Here is a 24,844-nt window from a genome sequence, read left to right as displayed (position 1 = left end):
CAAAGGGAGAAATCTAGGTCTACTCTAGATTCTTCTGTAAGTTTGCTGGTTTCTCTGAAATGACTGTTCTAGTTGGGGGGGGGGGGAAGGAACCATCTGACACTTTCAGAGAGAACTTCACCTCCATCTTCTTGTCCAAGGCATGTAAAACTGATGTGAGTGACTACCTAGTTGTGAATCAGAAATGAGTGCATGCTTTCTTTACATAGAGGGACCTACTGGTACAGAGTAGTCAAAAGGTGACACTACCTGAAGGTAACGAGTAAGGTTACATTCAATAAAATACATGCAGATCCTTTCTACTGAGAAGTATAATTCACACAAAGATCAACTACAACTGTTCTCAGTACTAGTATTTCAATGAGGATTAGCATCTGGCTCTCTTTCAACATTTTTAAATGATCCTAAACTGCATAATTGCCCAAGATAGCTCTAACCCGTGCTCTGGTCATTTGAGGATGTTCATTGTTGTACGTTATCCAGTTATTTATTAAAAACAGATAACTCCCATAACAACCCCTGCATCATATGATACTCACTCTACTTCTGAAATACAATGCACTTAAAGAACCATACATGGGAAGAGAAGTTATCTGGTGTAAGATACAGTAATGGCAACGTATGTTCTTAATAACATAGATAGCTTTTTAATTTTTTAAGTAGCTGTGTGACAATTCTCGCACCAAAATATTTATTACTTAATTTTTTTAATTAAATAAGGGAACAGAAAGTTTATTTATATTTGGAAGGAAGGAAGGGAGGAAGGAAAAGATGTGCTTATATATATACACTGGGTTGGCACTTTTTTTACTGCTCGTATTTCATTGCTGCTCCTTTGACAATAGCAAAGTTGAAGATTTATCACACTGAAATGAAATAAAACAGCACATAAATTGCAGTTGCTGAATCATCCTGTTAGGGTAAATAATATCAATAGTGTTTGCTCATATGGCTACAATCTGCTCACATGTTGTCAAGAAACTTTTTGGGAGGCAGTTACCACTGAAGAAAAACAACAAAAAGTCATTCAGAGGACCACTACCACTTGCTGTGAAAGTACATCCATTGATCTCATTCAGGATGAACTCTAGAGGCCAGAACCTTTGCTGCCTTGTAAGTAAGTAATGTAACAATTTGATGGGGTTGAGTCAATGAATTCATTATAACCATACTCTTTGCACAAAATTCAGTTACATAATCATTGGAACTAGAAAGGAATAATCATTGGAGTTAGATGTTTACAACTGCTGAGTATCTACTAGGGCTAAGCAACTGATTTATTCAGGGAACTCAGGCCTGGTCTACATTTAACAAGTTTTACTGCCATAGCTATGTTTGTTAGGTGTGTGATTTTTGGCCTGTAAAAGCCCTACATTAGAGGCAGTAATACCAGTATAAAAGTGTTTATGCAGGTATAGTTTATTTCACTTCACTGAACTGGAATAACCTACACCAGTGTAAGCACTTCTGGTATAACTGAAGCTACACTAGGGAGTCTTGCCATTTTACTGTGCCAGCATAGGTAAAGCTGCAAAATGTAAGTGTAAAGAAGGTCTTAATCTCTTTCTGCCTGCAGAAAGTTCATGACCAGGAGTGATTGTGATGAATTCATTCACTATTTGAAATTATTCTGATTTGGGGGTGGAATGGAGGGACGGAGTAGGAAGGAGCAGAAGAGAATGGATTGATTACAAACAGTGAACTGCATGGTGTCAAGTATCAGAGGGGTAGCCGTGTTAGTCTGAATCTGTAAAAAGCAACAGAGGGTCCTGTGGCACCTTTAAGACTAACAGAAGTATTGGGAGCATAAGCTTTCGTGGGTAAGAACCTCACTTCTTCAGATGCAAGGTTCTTACCCACGAAAGCTTATGCTCCCAATACTTTTGTTAGTCTTAAAGGTGCCATAGGACCCTCTGTTGCTTTTTAGTGAACTGCAATTATCCAATACTTGCCATTTGAAACTATGGGTTTGTCAACATTAACATTTAGTTTGTGGAAAGTTGGGGTGTGAATCTTAGCTTGCCATCACTAACTGTCCATGTGGGCCCTACTGCTGTGCATTAGTGCATTTTTATCTACCCGAGTTTGAAATAGATTAGATTAAAACACACTTATGAACTGCTAATGAGAATCAGCAGTGTCCACACAGATAGTTAGTGTGCAGCAAGCTAGTGCAGGGTAGGTGCACACACCAGCGCACTGCAAACTAAATATTTGTGTAGACAAGCCCTAAGCTGATAATTGTTTATTATCTCCTGAATGGGCATAGGTAGCTCATATAATCAGGAGGAGAGCTGAAATAATCCATTGAGGCTTGAAATCTCTCCAGGAGCAGTTTGGGGAAAAGTGGCAGATATGATCTGAGAGAAAGTTTTTTTTTATGTGCTAATCTCCCTTGCTCCCATACTCATCCCCTCCCTTACTCTTCTCCTTAACCATTCTCTCCCAATATAAACAAGCTTTAGTGAATCCTATCTTAAAAAAAAAAAAAAACACCCAGGATCCCACTTGCCTCTCCAACTAGCACCCCATTTCCCTTCTCTCTTTTATTTCTAAGCTCATTAAACATGCTGTTTACAATCACTGTCTGGAGTTTATCCCCTCCATTTGTTTTCTAGACATTCTCCAGTCTGGTTTATGTCTCTTGTGCTCTACTGAAACATCTCTCACCAAAGTCTCTGATCTCTTCCTGGCCAAAACTCAACCAGTACTCCATCCTCATCCTCCTTGACCGATCAGTTGTCTTTAACCCTGTCAACCATGCTCTACTTCTTGAAATCTTGTCCTCCTGTGGCTTCCATGACTTTGTCATCTCCTGGTTCTTCTCCTATCTCTCCAATTACTCCTTCAGCATGTCCTTCAATGGATGTGCCTCAATCCCCCTCCAGTTTTCATTGGGGGTTCCACACTCTGTCTTTGGTTCCCATCTTTTCTCTTCTATATCTATCTCTGGGTAATCTCATCTTCAAACCCAAATTCAGCCACAGTCTCTATGTGGATAACTCACAGATCTACCTCTCTGCTCCATGCCTGTTTCTGTATTCCCAGACTAAAATCTCAGTCTGTTTCTCTGACATCTCCTCATGGATGTCTAGCCATCAGCTCAAGCATAACATGGATAAAACAAAGCTCCTTATCTTCCCCCCAAAATCCTTTCTTGATTTTGACAACACCACCATCCTGTTTGTTGCTTAGGCCCATAACCTGGGCATTGTCTTTGACTTGGACCTCTCTCTAGGTGCTCACATCCAGGCTATGTCTAAATCTTCAGATTTTTTTCTTCAGAACACCTCTAAGATATGGCCTTTCCTATCCATCCACACAGCTAAACCCTCATCTAAATTTTCATAATCTCATGTCTCAATTACTGCAACGTCCTTTTCTCTGCTCTTAACAAATGCAACCTTGTCCTACTCATATCCATCCTTACATCTCTCATTCACTATTTGAGATGCCAACTCCAATCAACCTGTAATACCAGCCTCCATTGCCCATGCTTTAAATTTTCCAGCAAACATCTTTGTGCTTTCTCACATGCTGTCCTTCATTCTTGGGAAGAGCGTCCCATAAACATCTTTAAAACTAATACATTATTCGCCTTCAAAACCCTCCTTAAAATGCTCATTTTCAATTATGCCTAGAAAAAAATTGACAATGACGAGACTGCTGGTGTGCTGAGACCACAGCCTGCCTATCACGATGATGAATATTGTTTAATTGTTTTTTGTGCTCCCCCATTTGTCTGTCTGTATACACCTGTCATGTCTTGTCTTATACTTAGATGGTGAGTTCTTTAAGGCAGGGACCATCTTTTTGTGCTGTGTTTGTACAGAACCTAGCATAATGGGGTCTTGGTCTAGGACTAGGGCTCCTAAGTGTTACAGTAGTACAAATAATTAATGGAAAATAATAAAAACCTGCCCTGAACAAACAGGATGGCTCGGGGACACACCTTACTTCTGGCTTGGCTCCCTTCCACTCACAGAGGGCAGGATTTTGCCCCTCAAGACATACACTGAATAGACATATTCCTTTCTAATGAATAACTACAGTTATTGAGGCTGACTTGTAATACACAAAGCCCTCAGAACAAATCTAGTAGAACAAGAAACATGGTCATAGCTATTTCTCTTTAAAGAGGCCATTCATTTTATTAACCTTCTAACGTTGCTATTTCATAACATCAATTAATTAAATGCAGATCAATTATTGGGAATTCATTCATGTAGCAGTCATCATCTGGTCTGTGAATAATCAATCCTATGGTAGATTATGCAATTAATGAGGGTCATCAACACAAAAAAGAAAAGAGGTGGTGGATAGACTGTTGTGCCAGAACAGACCCTTCTTTTCCCTATAGCCTTATCATTTAGATGTGATCCAATCATTAGCCATGCTTATTCTTTCCTATAAAAGAAGTGTCACTCATCTTTGCTTGCAAGTAAGAACTTCGAGAGGAATTATAGCTCTGCAGACTGGCATTTATTATAGTCTTTTCCAGCTTTGACCTGAAGAGGAAGTTAGATCATAAAGGTAAAATCCCACAAGTCTATCACCAAATAAAATATACAGCACACTAGGAGCACAGCTAACCCAAACAAAAGAAATAATATTTTTCAGTTCACCTAATACAAGTACTGTAGTGCAATCTCTTTATCATGAAAGTTGAACTTACAAATGTAGAATTATGTACAAAAAATAACTGCATTCAAAAATAAAACAATGTAAAACACTCAGTCCTACTTGTTCAACCAATCGCCTAGACAAACAAGTTTTCTTACATTTTCAGGAGATAATGCTGCCCGCTTCTTGTTTACAATGTCACCTGAAAGTGAGAACAGGTATTTGCATGGCATTGTTGTAGCTGGCGTTGCAAGATATTTACCTGCCAGATAGGCTAAAGGAGGTGCAGGGACATGCCAGCAGCTTCCAGAAGCCGCCTGAGGTAAGCGCTGCCCGGAGCCCGGAGACCGTACCCCCACCCCCTGTTTCAGCCCCCTCCCGCACCCCAACCCCCTACCCCACCCCGGAGCCTCCTCCTGCACTCCAAACAAGGACAAGTGCAGAGTCCTGCGCTTAGGACGGAAGAATCCTATGCACTGCTACAGACTAGGGACCGAATGGCTAGGTAGCAGTTCTGCAGAAAAGGACCTAGGGGTCACAGTGGACGAGAAGCTGGATATGAGTCAACAGTGTGCTCTTGTTGCCAAGAAGGCTAACGGCATTTTGGGCTGTATAAGTAGGGGCATTGCCAGCAGATCGAGGAACGTGATCGTTCCCCTTTATTCGACATTGGTGAGGCCTCATCTGGAGTATTGTGTCCAGTTTTGGGCCCCACACTATAAGAAGGATGTGGAAATATTGGAAAGAGTCCAGCGGAGGGCAACAAAAATGATTAGGGGTCTGGAGCACATGACTTATGAGGAGAGGCTGAGGGAACTGGGATTGTTTAGTCTCCAGAAGAGAAGGATGAGGGGGGATTTGATAGCTGCTTTCAACTACCTGAAGGAGGGTTCCAAAGAGGATGGAGCTCGGCTGTTCTCAGTGGTGGCAGATGACAGAACAAGGAGCAATGGTCTCAAGTTGCAGTGGGGGAGGTCTAGGTTGGATATTAGGAAACACTATTTCACTAGGAGGGTAGTGAAGCACTGGAATGTGTTACCTAGGGAGGTGGTGGAATCTCCTTCCTTGGAGGTTTTTAAGGCCCGGCTTGACAAAGCCCTGGCTGAGATGATTTAGTTGGGAATTGGTCCTGCTTTGAGCAGGGGGTTGGACTAGATGACCTCCTGAGGTCCCTTCCAACCCTGATATTCTATGATTCTAAGAGTGTTCGGTTTTCTGCAATCAGAAAGTTGGCAGCACTACCCTGTGATGGGGTATATCAACTCCACACTAAGTCAGCAAAGGCTAAATCGCTGCTGTGGGCCCACTCATTCCCCCCACCCACCCACCCCCGGTACACCTGTACTCGCTGTCAGGTACTATGGGGCAGTTAAAAAGGGAAGAGGACAACTCAGTGGGAAGGAGAACAGGCTTCCTATTCTTTGCTCCAAGATGGAAAGGACCAGCCTAGAACCTCTGTAGACACTGCTTACTGCCAGAGTCCTCTGGAGGAGGGTAGGACTAGCACAGAACTACTGAGTTTGTTTTGGGGACTATTTGTTTGCTTTACTACAAAAAAATAAAATAAAAAGACTACTGAGTGGTATGCACTGCCTGGGCCTGAGAGGGCCTACTGAGACTGTTGCAAGGAACCGGGGGAGGGGAGGGGAAGAGGAAACTACTTCAGTAAACTTCATGGACTTTTGCACCATACTTGAGTCTGCCCTGTGGTTAGTCTTGGACGTTAAAATGTGGTCAATTCCCCCTACAGAATGCCCAGCTACTTGGGCTAGGCACAGGAGCATGAGTTTGCCTCTCAAAACACTAAGTGGGTGTTTCTAATCTTCTCTGGTTAACTTTCTATTTTACCCAATCTTATCTCAAATATTTCTCATGAATAAAAAATGTTATCAGGAACAGTCTGGTCACAACAAAGTTGTGATAGCTGTAAAAACAGCCACCTTAGAAAAAGTACGATTTGGATGATCTAACATAGCAATTAGCTCACACATACAATGTGAATTGGGAGTGTTACACTCAACTGTAGGAGGGGGAAGCCTAGGACACTCCTAACTATTGGACTGTTGAGCTAGCTATTTAAATTGTCATAATTTGTTTATATTGCGGATGAACAATTACTTCTAACTATTTTTTTAAAACTGATTCTTATCAGATTGCATTATTTTTCTTTAGCAAAGTGATAAGAATTGGCTTCTTCGCAACAACATGATTAGAGGTTAATAGATATTTTAACACAAATCCTGCTAAATTTGAACTTTAACTCAGCCTTATGAATATGAAGCAGACATTTAGTCTATGAGGTCACTTGGTCTGTGTGTATCATCCATTTTCACTTCTAGATGTGTTAGATTAGCAAGGGCCAGATTAAAGAATTTTGGGGCTCCATGCACTATGGAAATTGGGTGGGTGCAGGAGGCACCTTCCTTAAACTCAGAGTATGTGGTGTACAGTCTGCAAAATATGAGAACAAGAACATCTCAATGTATTGATTATTAATAGATGAGAGAAGACTTTAAAAATCTAATATTTAATATCTTTATTAACAAACATGGCAATTTGATTTTTTTTAAACATAATTCCCCCATACACACACTCTGTCTCCTTTTGCTCTGGAAAATATTTGCTAAGTAAGCTAATTGTTTGGATGTATTTATGAAATGTGACTTAGAAACGAATTTGACCTTGCCCAGCTGGCTCCCCAGCTATAGGGGAAAGGGTTCCTGATAAAAGCAGAACTTGCCAGAGACCATACGAAAAGACAAAGTACATTGGTGCATTGGATATCTGAGCCAGAGACTCTTTGCTGCCACATGAAAAATAGGCAGGGCTGAGAGAGGAACTTTACCAGCTCCTGAGGGAATGGATGTAATGATTGGCAGGACTCATATCTGGGTTGGTAGAGTCACCAGGCAATGGCTACCCTCACTCGGCGGCTGGCTACTCCCTGTCATCTGCAAACTTCAGCAGACTACAGGAAGTCTTGCCCAAGAGACCTTATTAGCAGTGCCTTGGAGGTTCTTGATTGGCCCATTGGCCCCATATAAGCCCACAGGGCATACCAGGAAATGTCCAGGCAACAATGCAGATCCCTTGCGAGCTGCCACAACCAACTCTGCTTCTCTTCTCCTGAACTCCCGGCATTGACTTTGGTTCTACCTTGGATTCTGAGCCTCGATCAGGACCCGGAACCCTGACACATGTTCTGACCTCTAGCACTGACCTGGGCCCGGAAGTCTGACCTCAAGCCCCTCACAAGGACACTGACAAAGGGCCACTGAGTCTCAGCTGGTTCTGGACACAAGTTTGATCCAGACCAATACAAATAAGGGACTGACTCTGAGACACTGATTGTGAGATTGAACTTCAGAAGCCAGGAAAGCTTCCCCTTGGGAAGAAGGGTGTTTTGGGGTACCATAATGGCCAGCTACCTGGACCCTGAAGAGAACACTCTGGCTCTGATAGCTAATGACACCAATCCCAGCAAGGAGGCAGAATGAGCCAAGGATGAGCTGAACCATGAAAAGTGACCTGAGAAACCAGACCCATTCCAGAAGCCCCCCTGCTCTTACATGGCGCTGACTGCTTCGGCCATCCAGGACGGCGCCAAGCAAAGGCCCATCTGCCCAGGGTGCCAAACTGCCTGTGCATCTGCCTAGGGTGCCAAACCTGAGCGACGCTGTGACCCGAGTGCCAGGTTGTAGTGCTACTCTCTGAAGTGTGGCCTGCCCAGCTCCCTCATCATAAGTCATGACTCAGGGTAGTGGCCAAGCCAAACTTGGTCAGGACCCAAGAAGGGTTGCCACCTCCAAGAGATAGAAAAACTGGCCACTGCCTCCCCACCAGCCTGACCTCTCCCCTGAGCCATGACTCCCTACAGCCACCCCCGGCCAGGAGCCTCAGTCCAGGAAGCCCCTCTCCACCTTGGTTCCTCCTCCTTCCTCCTCCCTACTGGCAAGCCTCAAGTCCATCCGGCTTTCCAGTGCAGAGAGGGGCAGGAGTCTCCACCACTGCATCAGCATGCTGATGATCTTGCACATGGAGTGGGACCTGGGTGCCATGAAGCAGTGCTCCCAGTGGCCATGTGGCCTTCACACAGTAGTGGAAGCAGCCACCAGTGCTCCTGCATGCAGCAATGGCTGTCAGTTGCAATGTGCCAGGGAGTGGGAGGAGATGAGTTCCTGTTGTAACTTACCAGTGAAAACCACCCTGGCACATTGCGACTAGCATCACAGGGGAAAAAACAGCTAAGCTGGCTATAATCAGCCAGGTGTTCAGGGGTCCCCCTGACATTGTGGGCCCTGTTCAAGTGCGTTGCAGGTGCACTAGTTAATCTGTGCCTGAGATTAGCTCCAGAACCATTGTTATCCAGATTCAAGAGAAACATGTTAAATGTAAGGGCAACTTTAGAATAGGACATCAAAGATATTCCATTCAACCACATACTTCCTCATTCATCTGGTTGCAAGAGATATGTGCAAACAAGACTGCATAAAAAACTAGGCAAAATACTATTTATTATAGGTTCGCCTCTTCTCTAACTGGAAGTGAAAACTGCAGTATATCAGGCTGTGTGACACCACCTTCCAGGATGCAGGAGGCAACACAACTGGTCATTCATTAGCCCTAAGGAAAGAGGAAGCATGGCTGTCCACCTTCCTCAGTTTTCTTTGCTTCCTCAATGTGAAAGAGGAAAGATCCTCTTCTGCCATCATTAATTTTTTCTAGGCCTGCTGTGGGCAACAAAAGGAACATCCAGCATGTGAGAGACTTGTTCCCCTTTGTCTGAAATAGTCATTGGGCCAAGACGCTGACTCTATAGGTCAGTGGTGAGGATATGCACATAGGAGACCCATGTTCAAGTCCCTCTTCCACTGAATATTTATTTATACCAAGTGGTACAGCTTCAACAGGTTAGGCTGACAGAGCCCACCTTCATCATAAATAGCCCAGTAATTAGGGAACTCACCGGGGAGGTGAAAGACCTAGGTTCATGTCCCTGCTCTTTATTAGGCAGAGTGGTGATTTGAACCTGTCTCTCACAGCCTGGGTAAGAACTCCAACCATGGGGCTATTGGGTATAAGAAAGGGGGGTTGGCAGCACCAATGCCACCATTTGTTGTGAGAAAAGACTGACCTGGTTTAGGCACCTAATTCCAGGAGAAGGCTCACAGCTATGAATCCTGAGTGAAGGGAGGTGCCTCCCTTCAGCCTGGATTTAGGCACCTAAATCCTTGAGGGGGTGGGCTTAGGCCACACCCGTCTCCTCAGCATTTCCTACTGTCTAGGTAAGACAGCTCCCCACTCAATTTGTTGGCTTCTTGGAATCCATAAGATGCCTACGTCTCCCCATGCATTGTATAGGGAGTCTGGGCACCCAACTCAGGGCTATGGATTCCTGTAGGTGGCCTGTTGCCTAAAAATTCAGCACTGCAATGCTGATCACTTTATGGATCAACCCTGTCAAGTGGTCATTTTGCTAGAGAAGGGCTCCAATATTGCTCTTCAAATGCACTGAAGTACTTCAAGAAAAATATTAAACAAACGCAAATATTAAGTTTGCAGAGTTCAAAGCCCCTTCCACAATTCACACCACAGTCATGAAAATGACTTATAATTTACTGTGCACTTTGCTACCTTAATGCAAAAGTGAAGAACAACATTATTTTCCCTATAATTTAGCTGTTAGCTTTTTACAAATGGGGCACACATTAAACTGGTGTATGCAGAATAGGGATTAACCCTGCGCATAATACAAAGGAAAATATTTCAGTATTGGAGACTGGTAGAGTGACGCTACAGATTGCCCATTGTGATCCTATAGAAATAGGAATATGTATGCTCTTTTTGAAGCTGAAGTGGAGACTACAAACAACATAGCTGTATAATCTTTATTTGTGACTTAATTCAAAACCCTCACAATCCAAGGGCAGGCATTTCCCGTGCCAGGGGGAGAAACTGTAGACTTTTTTTAGTGGCTGTTTCTCTGTAGCAGTCAGCACTATTATCATTCCTAAACTTTATCTTTTAGCAAAGAGAAGAAACACATTTGAAAACTTAGTACAACGTTCTCCATTTAAAGCAGATGTTGATATGCTGATAGTCCAGATAATCAGATTTAGCATTTGACAAAAGCTTGTTCCTGAACTAAATCACTAACAAGCATGCCAGGCTTTATTGGTTAAGCCATACTAAAAAAATCTTGTATTCTGGAAGCTCTCCAGGATAGCCTCATTTTGTCCCTTCTTGCTCCCACTTGTTAGTTCCTGCTCAAACTGTTCAAAATGAGCATTGGCTAAAATAGCCAAATATTTACTTGCTCATTATAATTTCTGTCCCAACCAATCTGAATTTATTTGTAAAATGCAAAGTGTCTTTGGTGGAGTCTACTTCTTAAAGACTATCTGCTGCTGCTGAATTGGTACTTCCTTTCTGCCTCTTAAAAACCAGTGTGCTTCTTTGCATCATGCTCTGTATTTGAACATTATGGGGTATATTTTCAGCCACGCTAAAGCCAGGCCTCCCTGTTTGTGGATGCAGTTGGCACCCATAAAGTTATGGGGGCAAGTTTAAGAAGTGATACCTCTACATATACAAATCAAGTACTCAAAATTGCCACTACTCAGAGCTGCATTCTCTGTTTTCACACTCTAACTAGTTATAGGTATAAATGTATACATAGCTCATACCTGGAAAAGGGAAGCCACCATTAGATCAGATTTGTATTCAGAAGCATTTTAAAAAAACTCAGAAGATGTCCAGACTTGGTCCACTGCTCCCACATTCCAATACTGAAACTATAGTAGACATCTAGGCTGTTATTGCAACTCCATGTACATATTTCCATTTACAATGCTGATGAGACCCATAAACTCTAGTTTTAACTTAGTAACAGCACTAGAAAAATGTTTTGAAATCTTCAGAACACATGCATTACCAACCAAAACAAAAGCATAACTTTATTGCTGTAAACCTTAACTCTCTCACAACCCACACCATTAACACATATCTCAATTTATATGGTAATCTCCTCAAAGCGGGATCATTGTCTTTTGTCTATAATGTGCCATGGACATCTAAGGCATGGCTTAAATAATGGAATGGAACCCTTATGTTTCTAAAGTTCTGAACAAGTTAGACTGGATTCCTATTTGAGGTTGGATTTTTTAAAAATAAATCAAAGCAACTTTAAAATTAATATACAATTTATGACCTGTACCTCTACAGTATCTGAACTGTTTTTTAAAATATTTTCTTAATCAGTCTATTGTCCATAAAATGTATTGTAAGCTAGAGATGTATAGGCTACATACTCTTCAGCTATTATACAAGGATTTTGGAACTACAAATTTGTGGCATACACCAGAGATCATTAAATGAATAGGCCAAATAATGGATCATATACACAGTAAATTTAGACCTACTCTTTTTTTTTTAAATTCAAGTTTGGTTCTCGTTAGTGGAGGTCTAGCTGCTAATTGGTATTTTGTGCATTTTTGGAGTTTAGCTTTACACAAAAACTGTAAAACATATTTCTGTTCTTTACTGTCTAGCATCAGTATGATGGAATGGCCAGAGCAGGAGAACCTAGAACAGAAGGAATCTGGATAGATTGTTGTCTTATCAGGCTTCCCCCAGCCAAAGTTTTCTGTAGCCAAAGTTCTAAACAGAAAGCATAAGCTATCAGACATCAGCAAAAGTCAAAACAGAAAAGCTTCAGGCTTCTTTCAGCCTAGAATGCACACAAACATAAGAGCTTTCTACAGCACACACTATAGATTGGAACACGTCAGGGAGACTGGTTTTCCACTATAAGGATCTCCCAAATCCATTCTCCAGGAAGGGGGAATATGAAAACAGCATAAAGAGATGCTCACTGCAATTAGACTTGTCAGAAATTTCCTCTAAACTCCTGTGACCAATTAGGACCTGGTTGCAGTATCAAGGGGAGCCCTTCTCCCTGCAATGCTGCCACAGCTTTCAGAGGAGCATCTAGTCATGTGAAGTAAGATTTAACTTAATGTGCAAGATACAATAGTGGTCACAATTTCTGGTCAGACGCTAAAATGATGAAGCCTGGTGAGGCAGGAGCAAAAACCTTTGCATTTCTCATTAAAATAGGAGTGTTCTTACACACATCATTTACTAGCCTACACCACTGCACTTGCAACCCTCTTGAAAGCTTTTTGTATTACCACAGATGTAACCATATGGCAGATATTTATATATAGTCTTCAAAGATCTTTGAGAGCAGGGTGTGCAAGCAGCAGGTGTGCTCTCTGTCTTGGTCTATTCTTGAGGCAGAGTTACTCCCTGGGAACTGGGTATTGGTGTTGTGCTGAGATTCCCGAAAGAAGGGATTGCCCTATATGCTGTCTACCCACCTCTGTTCCAGGACTGATGTATGGTGTGTAAATAAAACTAGTTACTCTTAGGCCTGGCCTACACTAGGAAATTAATTCAGTATAACTACATCACTCAGGGGAATGAAAACTCCACAGCCCTAAGATAAATGTCTATCAGGGATGGTCTAGACAGTATTTGGTCCTGCCATGAGGGCAGGGGACTGGACTCGATGACCTCTCGAGGTCCCTTCCAGTCCTAGAATCTATGAATCTAAGTGTCACAGATAAACAAACCTAACCCCCAGTATAGACAGCGTTCGGTCAACGGGAAAGTTCTCCCATCTACCGCTTCTTGGGGAGGTGGAATACCACTGCTGACAGGAGAAGCCCTGCCGTCAGCCTAATCAGCATCTCCACAGAAGTGGTGCAGCAGTACTGTTTTAAGTCCAGACAAGCCCTAAGAATATAAGTGTCACCATTTCCTCCTCCACTGGAAGCCAGTCTGAAAGACCCTAGACATCTACTATCACTTGTCAGAGGTGCAGCAATACACTAAGCTATTCATCCAAAAAAACAAGAGAAGATATGCTCTCTTCTCTTGTTGAGAAACCATCACCCAACAATGCTATTGGGTACTTTGGGCGGGAGGGGGAGAGTAGGAGACCCTGTAATGATACAAAAGGATTTTGAACTGCTGTATTTAGTTTCTTAAGCACAGTACTGAAAACATTGCTTTGCCACCATTAACTGAAAATAGGGGAAGAACTGAAATAAAATTAGCTAAAATTGGTAAAAAATGGAGTGGCAGGAGTAGACTGTGACATTAAGGTGCATAAGTTAACAATTAAGCATATGCTAAAAGAAATAAGGTGACGGTTTATAGTTTAAAAGTTTCGTAATTTAAGTGTGCATACAATGATGGCAAATAGCCAAGGACAGTGAATTGGCAGTTTCAAGCAGTTTGGCCTATGGCTGGTGCGCTGGGAGGCAGAGTAAGGACTGAGGTCAGGTAAAGGTCACTCCAAAACTGAAGCGAGGGGTCAGTCAGACATGCTCAGTCCAAAACTAGGTGAGGGTCCCCAGACCACAGTAGTAAACATCCCATAACACTAAGTCTTTGTTTGACAGTTAGACTTAGCATTTATGATTGGTCCATACTTATAGACCAATCAGAGAGGGTCTGAAGGTGATTGGACAACAGGTATGCTAATACTAGGATTGGCAAACAAGCCAATCAGAACAGGCCAATAATTGTATAAAAGACAGAAAGCAAGCAAGCAAAAGTCAGTCAAGTCAGGAGCAGGAGAAGGAGAACCAGAAGAAACCTAAAAGAGCAAAGGAATCAGAAGAAGCAGCAGAAGCAACTGCAGGGTAACAGCAGCAGTGCTGCTGAGAGAGAGCAGGAGGATCCTTAGACAGAGCAAAGAGAAGCCTACAGAGAGTAAACATGTTAGCTATAGTATAGGACAGCGGTTCTCAAACTGTGGGTCGGGACTCAAAAGTGGGTCACAACCCCGTTTTAATGGGGTCTCCAGAGCTGGTGTTAGACTTGCTGGGGCCTAGGACCAAAGCCTGAGCCCTACCACCCTGAGCCCCACGGCCCTCGGGCTCAATTTACAGGTCCCCACAACTGGCGCTGAAGCCGTTGGGCTTCAGCTTTGGCCCACCCTCCTGAGGCAGCAGGGCGTGGGCGGGTTCAGGCTTCGGTCCCTCCTCCTGGGGTCATTTAGTAACAGGGCTGGCTCTAGGCACCAGTGTTCCAAGCATGTTCTTGGGGTGGCACTTTTCAAGGGGCGGCACTCCAGGGGCTTTTTTTGCTTTGGCGGCGGCACTCCGGACCCCTTTTTTTTTTTTTTTTTTTTGCTGGGGTGGCAAAAAACCTGGAGCTGGCCCTGTTTAGTGATCTTTGTTGTCAGAAGGGGATCACGGTGCAGTGAAGTTTGAGAACCCATGGTAGTAGGATATAGGATAGAAATAGGGTTAATGAATGTATATGCTTTGGATAATAAAAATGAGTGTCTGTGGTGTGTATGTTTATGTTACTATGTATAAAGTTTAGAGTTTATTAATATTGCTGTCAGTGTCCTGCATAGGACTGATATGTGCAGAATATAATCCCTTAAACCATTCCAACTATGACATTACGGTCTTGGGTAGTTTAATTTGTATACTTGTGCTAAGGGATTTATGTTTAAATTTAGGCTTAGATTAATTGTATTAGGAAAGAAAATACTTTGTTTTGGAAAAGTACTGCCTGGGTGTCAATAGTTTAAGTGGAGGGCTGTATCCATGTCCCAGGGTGAACAGATCTAGTCTGTTCTGGGGAGTTTCCTGAAGGACATAGGGAGATCCTTGGTAAACCCTGGCAATTCTACTACAGAGGCCCCCTCATTTCACCTTGCAGGAACAAATTAATAGATCAGTATCTTGGGAACCCAAAAGTCAGCCATAGAAGGGTTACTCTGGGATCCTTGAGTGTGTTCTTGGGGTAACAGTAAGTGTTGATATACAACTAACATTTGGTGTAACTTTTTTTTCCTTGATGTAACTCTGTCTCTACCTAGGAAGGTGCAGATCCATACTACAAAACTGTTGAAACACACATGGCATTTCAAAACTATTTTCCTAAATAACAGAAACATATTTAATTGAAAAGTGAATCTAAAGCAGCAATTCCACATGCCAATAATGTGAGTTAAATAGATGCTGCTAACTATTTCTCCTTAAGAACTAACCACCCAAATAATCAGGATGTGGCTGAAGACATTACAGAAGTTTCCAAATATTTGTTACCGCTGTCCCGATAAAATATACTTAATCAAACAGCAATATTTTATTCTAGATGTCTGCTTTTAGAATAAGGTAGATAGTAAACCTTTAAAAATTGTGAATTTTACATGTTAAGTAATGATACCACAATAAAATGCCTTATCTGCATATATTAAACTTTAATCATCATATATACTCTGCCACCTGAAAAATGGTTGGGCTTCGGTTACACTCAGAGTCATCTGTTGGCAAAGACATATCAGAACTCTTATTTCATGATGTAGCCAGAACAGAACCACCGGGGAGCTCTGTAATAGCCAGAGCTATAGCCCTGTTCAGCTGAGGTTATTAATCCTGTTAAAATGTTTTCTTCCCAAGAAAAATCTGATACTGGATGACATCCAAGACCATTAGCTCTTAAGATTCCAGAGTAGCTGGAAAGGTATTTAACTAAATCAGCTAAACAGCCAGTTATCTTTTTATCAATATCATTTAAAGACACTTCTGAATAGGGCTGATCAAAAAATTTCCATAAACTGTTTTTTGAAGAAAACGGGGATTTGACAGACAAAATACTCCATTTTGATGTTTTCAATTGAAATTAAACGGTCTGACTTTCCTGAATTAAAATGTTTCATTTCGGCTCAGTTCAACAATGCACTGTGTTCTCCTGAGCTGCCAGTGCCTCCTGACAGATGTAGTTCTGGTGCCTCAGAACTCTGTTCCACTCTACCTGCCTGGGGCTCACTGGGCTAGACTAGATCTCTTACAATGCACCACAGCCGTGTGACTCTCGTGATGCACTGCAATGAGTCAGCAACAAGGGAGACTGTGGTGAATAATGGGTGATGTAGTCCCAAAAAGGAGCGCAGTCCTTGTGAGAGAATGGGGGCATGAGACACAAGAAATACAATTCCCAGGAGGCACCACAGAAGTTCAGGTAGCCAGATTAATGTCAAACTTCCCTGAAACAAAACACTCTTATTTGGTTCAACAAACTGAAATATTTCATTTGGATTTGCCCAATGGAACATTTCCAATTTTTGATGAAGTCAACTTCCTGGAAAGTTTTCAAAGAAATTAATTTTCCATTTTTCGCATTGAAATTTTCTATGGAAGAAAATTCTGACCAGCTCTACCCATGACTAATTTGTTGACTGGAAGTCAAATTATTTTACCACAAACTTTCTCACACAAAATATCACTGCAAATATGAAAACAAAGATATCTAGATTTGTACTCATGGAGGAAATGGAGTTGTTTCTATAAGAGTTATATTATTATTGAAGGATAATTAGAAGCTGTTAAATATAGAGGCAATATCTTCATAGACACCAATATATAGTTTTCCTCTGAAAATTAGCTTTGTAAACATGGAATCATGAGCTGTCTGTTTGTTAGTTCTTGATACTTTCCATATAAAGCATGCTCAGGTTACAAGCGACTTTTTTTCCTATCAGCTGTGAAAATGCAATCTGAGATATGAAAGTCAACGTGGGTTTTTACCTCCTAATGCTTCACAGCCAATAACTAAGGTTCTGCAGGCCAGATACCCTCAGGTTATACTCATACTATTCCATTGTCTTTGAAATTCTGCCCTCAGTGCCACCAGTGCAGTACCCTTGCCTTCAGTATGTTTGCACAGGTGAGAAAGCTTGGAACATACTGAATTATTTTGTGGATGACGATGGAGGAACAGAATCCAGCTTGCTCTCACTTAGTAGGGTTAACAAGAGGTAAAATAAACAGTTCAAATATACTTTCATTACCAAAGACAGTGAACAGATCTCTGAATACACCCAGGGCACAAAGTTGTTGAATACACAGGGGCCTTCTTACATAGATGTTTTTCAGAATAAAAGTGCAAGTGTCTTCTTTCACACACTTTTTGAAGTTATGTTAGGTGTGATGAGCATTTATTTTCCAAATATAACGTCCAACAAAATAAATATTTACTTTTTCATTTTAAAGCTTTACAGAAAAGTTTCCCCAATGGTTAGCAGATGGAATTAACTGACACAGGGACAGAGACAATAACTGAGGCTTTACCCTGCTGTTCCTTCAGTTCCTGATAGATAGGAAGTCTCTGCTCCTAGTGCTGCAGAGAAATTTAAGAGTACTGGAAAACCAGTTTCCAAAATCCAACTCAAACAGCACAGAAGTTGAAGTCCTCCTCCCTCCAATTATACAACTATGTCACAGAGACAACTCCCTCCCCCTTCAAACTTAGGAGTTTTCCCCTTAAAGCTCAGGATTTTAATGCGACACTCATCCCTTGGGCTCGTCTCCTTTCTCGCCTACAAAACAATTAGTCACAAAATGGCAATCATTGTTTCTATAATGATACAGACAAACTGGAAGGAGTTCTGAGAACAACAACAAACATGTTCAAAGGTTGGAGGGACTGACTTACAATGAAAGATTAAAAGGGCCAGGGATGTATAGCTTGCCAAGCAATGATTAATGGGGGATGTGAGAACAGTCTACAAATATATGGAGGGTGTAAACATTAAGGAAGGAGAGTAATAATTTACAGAGGTACACGGGACAGAAGTATGACTAATGGGATGGAACATTTACGCTGAATTTGAGAGAGAACTTCCAAATATTCACCAGTGGAATATTTCTGGCTAGGGATCTGTGGAAGTCACAACACTTGGGACCCTTAATAATTAGACTAGATGAAACAGTAAAAAGTTTACTGTAGACAACAGCTTGGCATTGGCAGGAGGATGGATTGGATAAACTAAATAGTCTTTTCCATCTGTAACTCCTGTGATCCTATGAGACATGTTACACCAATGCAACAGGGTAATATATAGAACATTTAGCAGAATACAAACGTGACATTTCCAATTGGAAATAATAGTTTAATCTATAGAACTGACACTCAAAATATTGTCAGATAACCTGTTTGAAGTCATTAGTGTGTCACCCTACTTTAAAGCGGGAAAGAACTGAGGCCCTATGTGAAACCATCTCTTACTTGCAGCCCAGCCTATATCTGCAAACACTGAGGAAGAGGTGAAGGGTTCCTCTTCAGAAGTTATATGTGTTGCATAGCCATACAGACAGATGGGTAACATCCCAGTCCATCATAAATATGGAACTGAAGCAGTTAATAGGAAAGGTAAATGCAACTCAACCCCTTCTCCTGCAAGGATCTATAAAATCAGGAAAAAATGCTTCTGAAGTTATCATGTACAATATAGACCACATAAATAGTAACTGAAATGTAAACTAAATGTACAGAAATAGAAAACATATGTCATTTACTTGACCCTATTCCACCAAAAATATCCTTATTTCCTGTTCTCAGTTTAATCCATCACAATCTACAACCGTCTTTAGTTATATAATCTAATACTTATCCCACAAGTTGCTGTGAGTTTATACACTCAGAACATTAGAAGAAAGGTTTTATTATCATACCCTCTTAACAGATATTTACAGAGATTAGGATTCTTAAAGTCACTAAATATTATTTCCCTTACAGTTTTCTTTATTTCCCCAAGTTAAAAACTCAGAACATGTGTAACATTAGGACAATGCCATATTTGTAAAGAGCACTGACTCTATTCTTTCCAAGCCAGATTGTACTTGATTTCTTGCTTCCCAAAATATTACAATTGGACTCAACATTTCTGGTGACTAATCATCTAACATACTTAAAATATGATCAAATAATGGTACCTTAGGACTTATCTCCGTGGCAAGTTACTGCACGACAAGCCAGGGTGTGAAGCTACAGGGCACCAGTCTACCACACAGTAAAGTTCCATGTGAACACTGCTGCAGCTCAGTAAAAGTCCCAGAGTGATGCTTAACATATTACTACTTGAAGGCACAGTATGCCCACTCTGGGACTTTCAATGTGATGCAGCAATGTCCAAATGTCCTGTGCAGCAAACTCGTGCACTATAGATTCACACCCTGGCTTGCGGCACAGTAACTTGCCATGTAGACAAACGCTGAGACCACTATTGTGCAAACAGTTAAAATATAAAAGATTCGGCAAAGAGTCAGATTCAACTTTAGAGCTGAACTCATATTGGACAGAGAAAAGGCCACCTCCTTCCATCCACTGTCTCTTGAGAGAGAGGGTACCTTTAAACACTGTCCAGAGTTCTATAGTAGGGTTACCATATTTGAACTTTCAAAAAAGAGGACACTCCATTGGGGGGGGGGAGTGTAGCCCCGCCCCCTATCCACTCCCTCCCACTTCCCGCCCCCTGACTGCCCCCCGCAGAACCCCCAACCCATCCAACCCCCCCGCTCCTTCTCCCCTGATCGCCCCCTCCAGGACCCCTGCCCCTAACTGCCCCCTGGGAACCCACCCCCTATCTAAGCCTCCCTTCTCCTTGTCCCTGACTGCCCCCTCCTGAGATCCCCCCCACTCTAACTGCCCCCCTAGGACCCAACCCCCTACCTGTCCCCTGACAGCCCCGATCCTTCTCCACACCCCACCCCCTGACAGGCCCCCCCAGAACCCCCAACCCATCCAACCCCCCCCTTCTCCCTGTCCCCTGACTGCCCCCTGAAACCCCCTACCCCTTCTCCAGCCCCCCAGCCCTCTTACCATGACGCTCAGACCAGCGTGTCTGGCTCCACATTGAGCCAGACATGCTGCCGCAGACACGCTGCTGCGCTCCCTTGTGGAGTGCAAGAGCTCCCACCCCTCCACCAGAGCGCCGCCTGTGCGGTGCGCTGAGGCTGCAGGGGAGGGAGGAGCAGGGGAGGGGCTCTGGCTGCTGGAGGCCCCGATGCGAGCGGCTCCATCCAGCCCGGCCGCTCTGTCAGCCGCACCGCGCTCTGCACTGGGAGGGAAATCCCGGACCTTTTTAGATGTTTACAAAGTCCTCCTGGACGGCTATTTAAAACCCAAAAATCCGGACATGTCCGGGATAATCCGGATGTATGGTAACCCTATTCTATAGGATCACCCACCAGGATTCACTTATCATAAGCACTCTGTACAAAACCATTCAGGGAAGGAAAACCTTCAGGGTGAGCCCTTAATCCTGAGACTCTGGAAAGACAAGCAGGAATCTCCATGAAGTGGGAGGCCAAGAGATAGCAACTATATTGAGTAGCTATAAGCTGCTTGGAAATAGTAGGGTTTCACAACCACAGTCAATACTGCAGGCCTTCCACACTGAATGGAACTCTTGCATTTGCCTACAGCATATTTTCTTGGTCATCTAGTGCAGGGGTTCTCAACCAAGGGTATGAGTAGCCCGGGGGGGGCACACAGAAGTCTTCCAAGGGGTACGTCAACTCATCCCGATCAATGTTTCTCAACCTGGGGGTTGCAACCTTGGGGGGAGGTCACAAGTGCAGGTCTGGCATTAGGGGGTGGCAACCACACCACAGGAGGCCCCACAAAGCTAAGTTACATGTTTCAGCCCTGCATGGTGGGGCACGGGCTTCAGGGGTATAGTAATCTGGAAAGGTTTAGAACCACTGACTAGTGAATAAAATCTTCAATATGTGGTCAAAAAACTTAAACTTGGGCATGACCCAGGAATTTCTTGACTCAATATAAGAAGGCTTACCTTAGCTGCCTTACAATTAAAACAGTGCCATGGGGGGTCCTCTGTGAGTCTTTCTTGCCTTAGGGTACGTCTACACTACTCGCCGGATCGGGCAGTGATCGATCTATCGGGGATCGATTTATCGTGTCTAATGTAGATGCGATAAATCGATCCCCAATTGCTCTGCCGTCAACTCCGGAACTCCACCACAGCGAGAGGCGGAAGCGGAGTCGATGGGGGAGCAGCGGCTGTCATTCCTGTGCCGCGAGGACGCAAAGTAAGTGATTCTATGTTGATCTAAGATACATCGACTTCAGCTATGCTATTCTTGTAGCTGAAGTTGTGTATCTTAGATTAATCCCGCCCCCTCCCCCCCCAGTGTAGACCAGGCCTTAGATACAGACCACGCTCACTCCAGGCCACTTCCATCACCATTGTGCTTTATTATACTGTTCTAGCAAGCCATTACTTGTAGTGCTATCTACATATTTACACATCCCAGCCAGCTCCCCCTCTGGCTTCTGAGGAAAAGGTGGTGGCAGCAGCAGCCAGCCCTGCCTTCCTTCTGTGTCTCTGCCCCTTTCGGGGCTTCCTTCCTCTCTATTTATCTGCTCCCAGCTGCTGGGGCTGCTTCTCCCTCTAATTAGCCCTTCAACTGTGGCTGCAGGTGTTAATTGATCCTCTATTTAGGTCCCAATTAACCTTTATTTGTGGGGATTTGAGTGACAGGGTACTGGGTCAGCTCCTGCCTCAGGATTCCTGTCACACAGAGGAGACGAAGGATCTAATCCATGGGCTGGATGCCTAGACAAGGTTTTTCCCATTCTTTTAAAACTCACACAGACAAGCATTATAGACCCAGATATTAAACATTTCTGAAACAGGGTTGCTTCTGCACTAAGGCACCCATATGAATACTGTGGGTCAATAGCAGATTCCATGGACCAAATTATCAGGAATTTGACTGAAAATGCACCTGCAAAAATCCATTTTCAGGGAACTCTCAACATAACTGCATAGGTGCTGGAACTGGGAGTCCTGCTGCACCCCTTGGCTTGAAGAGGTTTCCATCATATACAGGGTTTACCGTTTGGTTCAATGGTTCCCAGCACCCCCACTATACAAATTGTTCCAGCGCCCCTGCATAACTGGACATTACATGCATTAATTCCTGTTTGCATACACAACTTCACCCCTGGGTCTCAAATCACATGGGGGAAGGGGTTGGGGTGGAAACCTATATGGTTGTATCTGTCCTATCTAGAGTTTGAACTGGAGAAAAAATACCTGTATTCTCCCAAACTCCAACCCATAAACTAACCTCCATCCACCAGAAACACCAAAAGAAGGCCTCAAAACAAGAAGTAACTCAAAGTACATTGTATAGATCTTCATAATGTGATCATCCCCTTCCTTTATTTTGTACCAGCAGAAAAATAGTTAAGAAATCAGCTCTCATCGTTATCACTTTTGGACCTCAGAATTAGCACACTACTGAAATAAACAGGCCAGTTTACACATCTCAGCTATTAGTTCAGGCTGTCTGGAAATGCAAGCAAACATGATTACATTGGTTTACATGTCATTTGCATTCTGAAAATTATTGAGGGGCACTAAAGACTTAGCAAGAATAGACTCTGGGGCACAAGATGGCAGCCTCCAGGAAAAAATACCAGCTCACTGACCTACCATGAATCGGCCCAATTCAACCTCAGATTCTGCCTTTCCTGCCTGCCTTCCCCCACCCAATATCCACCAATGCAGGACTGCTCCCCCAGTGCATTTCCTAGTGGTTTCCCCCCCCCTGTTTAGTTTAAATGTCTCAGGAGGCAGGGCTTTCATCACTCTACTTGGGCAATTCTTCCACACCATAACAGATCTTACTCCCAGAATGTTTTTTTTTTCTGATATTCATCCAAAGTTTTCCCCTTTCTTAATGTGTCAGCTAATTACTCTTGAAAAAGTCATGGAAAATGGAAAGTCCAACTCTGAAACAAAAGCAGGGCTTTACAAATTGTAAATAAACACATAAATAATAAAAAAGATTAGTACTGGATGTATGTTAAAGTATAGTACAACTAATTTTAAAGCAGTATCAGGAGTCTTGTTTGGGCTACATTTAAATTGCTGACAAAATGGTATCAAATTATTTTCCAAAGGAGAGAGTGTTCTGCTGCTAGTTGTGTAAACAAAACAGTAAAGGTTTGGAATGAACACTATAGGCTGACAAGTTTTTAAGCACCTGATAAACAGGTATATATTATAAAATATTGTATTGATGTGACAACAATATGCATTAGCTATTAGTCAAATATTACTGATTTGTTATATTGCAAGTAAAAATGATTTGCCTCACATTTCCTCCCTGTAAACAATGGATTAAAATTCCCATGTTTTCACTTTGTGTAAAAATAGCGCTTAGATTTGCAAGCAAAGTAGAGTTGCAAGTAGTATACATATTTCCAGCTATTCAAAATTTGGATCACATAAAGCACTGTCATCATCCATAGATGCAACATATTGAGTTTTATGGTTTACTAACAGAATAGGTTAACAATCAGCCATAAGTGAAGGTGCTAAAAGATAAAATTAGCTAAATCTAAGCAATAATGCTTGACTTATTCAGTATGCCCTGTCTTTTTAAAAAAAGACATAGGGTAGTTAGTAGTTTTGTTTAATGTGGTTTAAAGAGCTGAACATTTTTACCCAGCACATAAACATATTGTCTGTGTTGTACATACAATAAATGAAGACACTGCATCGAGAGAGAGAAATTTTAAACCTTTAGGATGAGATAGGTAGGAGTGTGGGAGGAGAAGAAAAAATGCTGCTATGGATTGCACACACACACCCCTGCCCCCCAGTGGACTGGCTCTGTGTGCGGTAGTGTGGTTCTACTGCCTTTTTGACCATGCATAACTGCACAAGATAGAGTAAGGGCAGGATTTTCTCTCTTGCTTGCACTATATAGCTCTGTTTTCCCAGTTATAAATGGGACTTAAATTAGAAAAGGCTCATAAAATTGTTTAGCGGGGAGTGTTCTTACCTCCTGGACAGTGCCTCACAGCCATTTTACATCTTCTGGACTCTGCAATGGTTGGGCAAGGTATTGTGTCCTTTGCCGGCTTTTTCACAATTTGCCTTGTTCTTGTTTCCAAACCCCATTTAAATCCACAGGTTTTGTTATTTCTGCTGCAAGTTCCCCATTCACTCCAGGGACCCACTTCACAGCCTTCTGATAAAGCAAAACAGGTCATAAATTAGTGGGCTTTGTTTGTATCTGTGTCTCTTTTTTTCACAATACATGGCAACTCTAATTAGCAAGAGTATTAAATTAGAAGTTATTGCTTGTAAAATTTATTGTTCAGTGAAATCTCAGATTATGATCTTAGTTTGCAGTTTTTACAAGGCAATTGTGTCAGAAACCTGAATTGTCCTAAAATCTGACACAAACAACAACTAGCCAACCACAGATTCTTTGTAACAATTCCCTCTTCATGGCTTTCATTATTTTCATGGCTTTGTAACAATTCTCTCATCAACTGGTGCCTGTTTTATATTTGACACTATTGTATC

General features: G+C 42.4%; 1 protein-coding gene across 2 annotated transcripts in view; it reads right to left on the bottom strand.

Annotated features, from left to right (window-relative positions):
- RSPO2 (R-spondin 2) overlaps nucleotides 1-24,844 on the bottom strand; it is a 155,508-nt gene that overhangs the window by 50,836 nt on the left and 79,828 nt on the right. Inside the window, exon 4 of one of the 2 annotated variants that reach the window (XM_065399679.1) lies at nucleotides 24,315-24,503. In XM_065399679.1, the coding sequence (XP_065255751.1) occupies nucleotides 24,315-24,503 (189 nt within the window). The remainder of the gene's footprint in view (nucleotides 1-24,314; nucleotides 24,504-24,844) is intronic. The other variant, XM_065399680.1, reaches the window with a different exon arrangement.

The sequence above is a fragment of the Emys orbicularis genome, chromosome 2 (genome assembly GCF_028017835.1).
Source record: "Emys orbicularis isolate rEmyOrb1 chromosome 2, rEmyOrb1.hap1, whole genome shotgun sequence".
NCBI classification, from domain to species: Eukaryota; Metazoa; Chordata; order Testudines; family Emydidae; genus Emys; species Emys orbicularis.
Note: the sequence above shows the minus strand (reverse complement) of the source record. Positions and strands in the feature narration are given on the sequence as shown.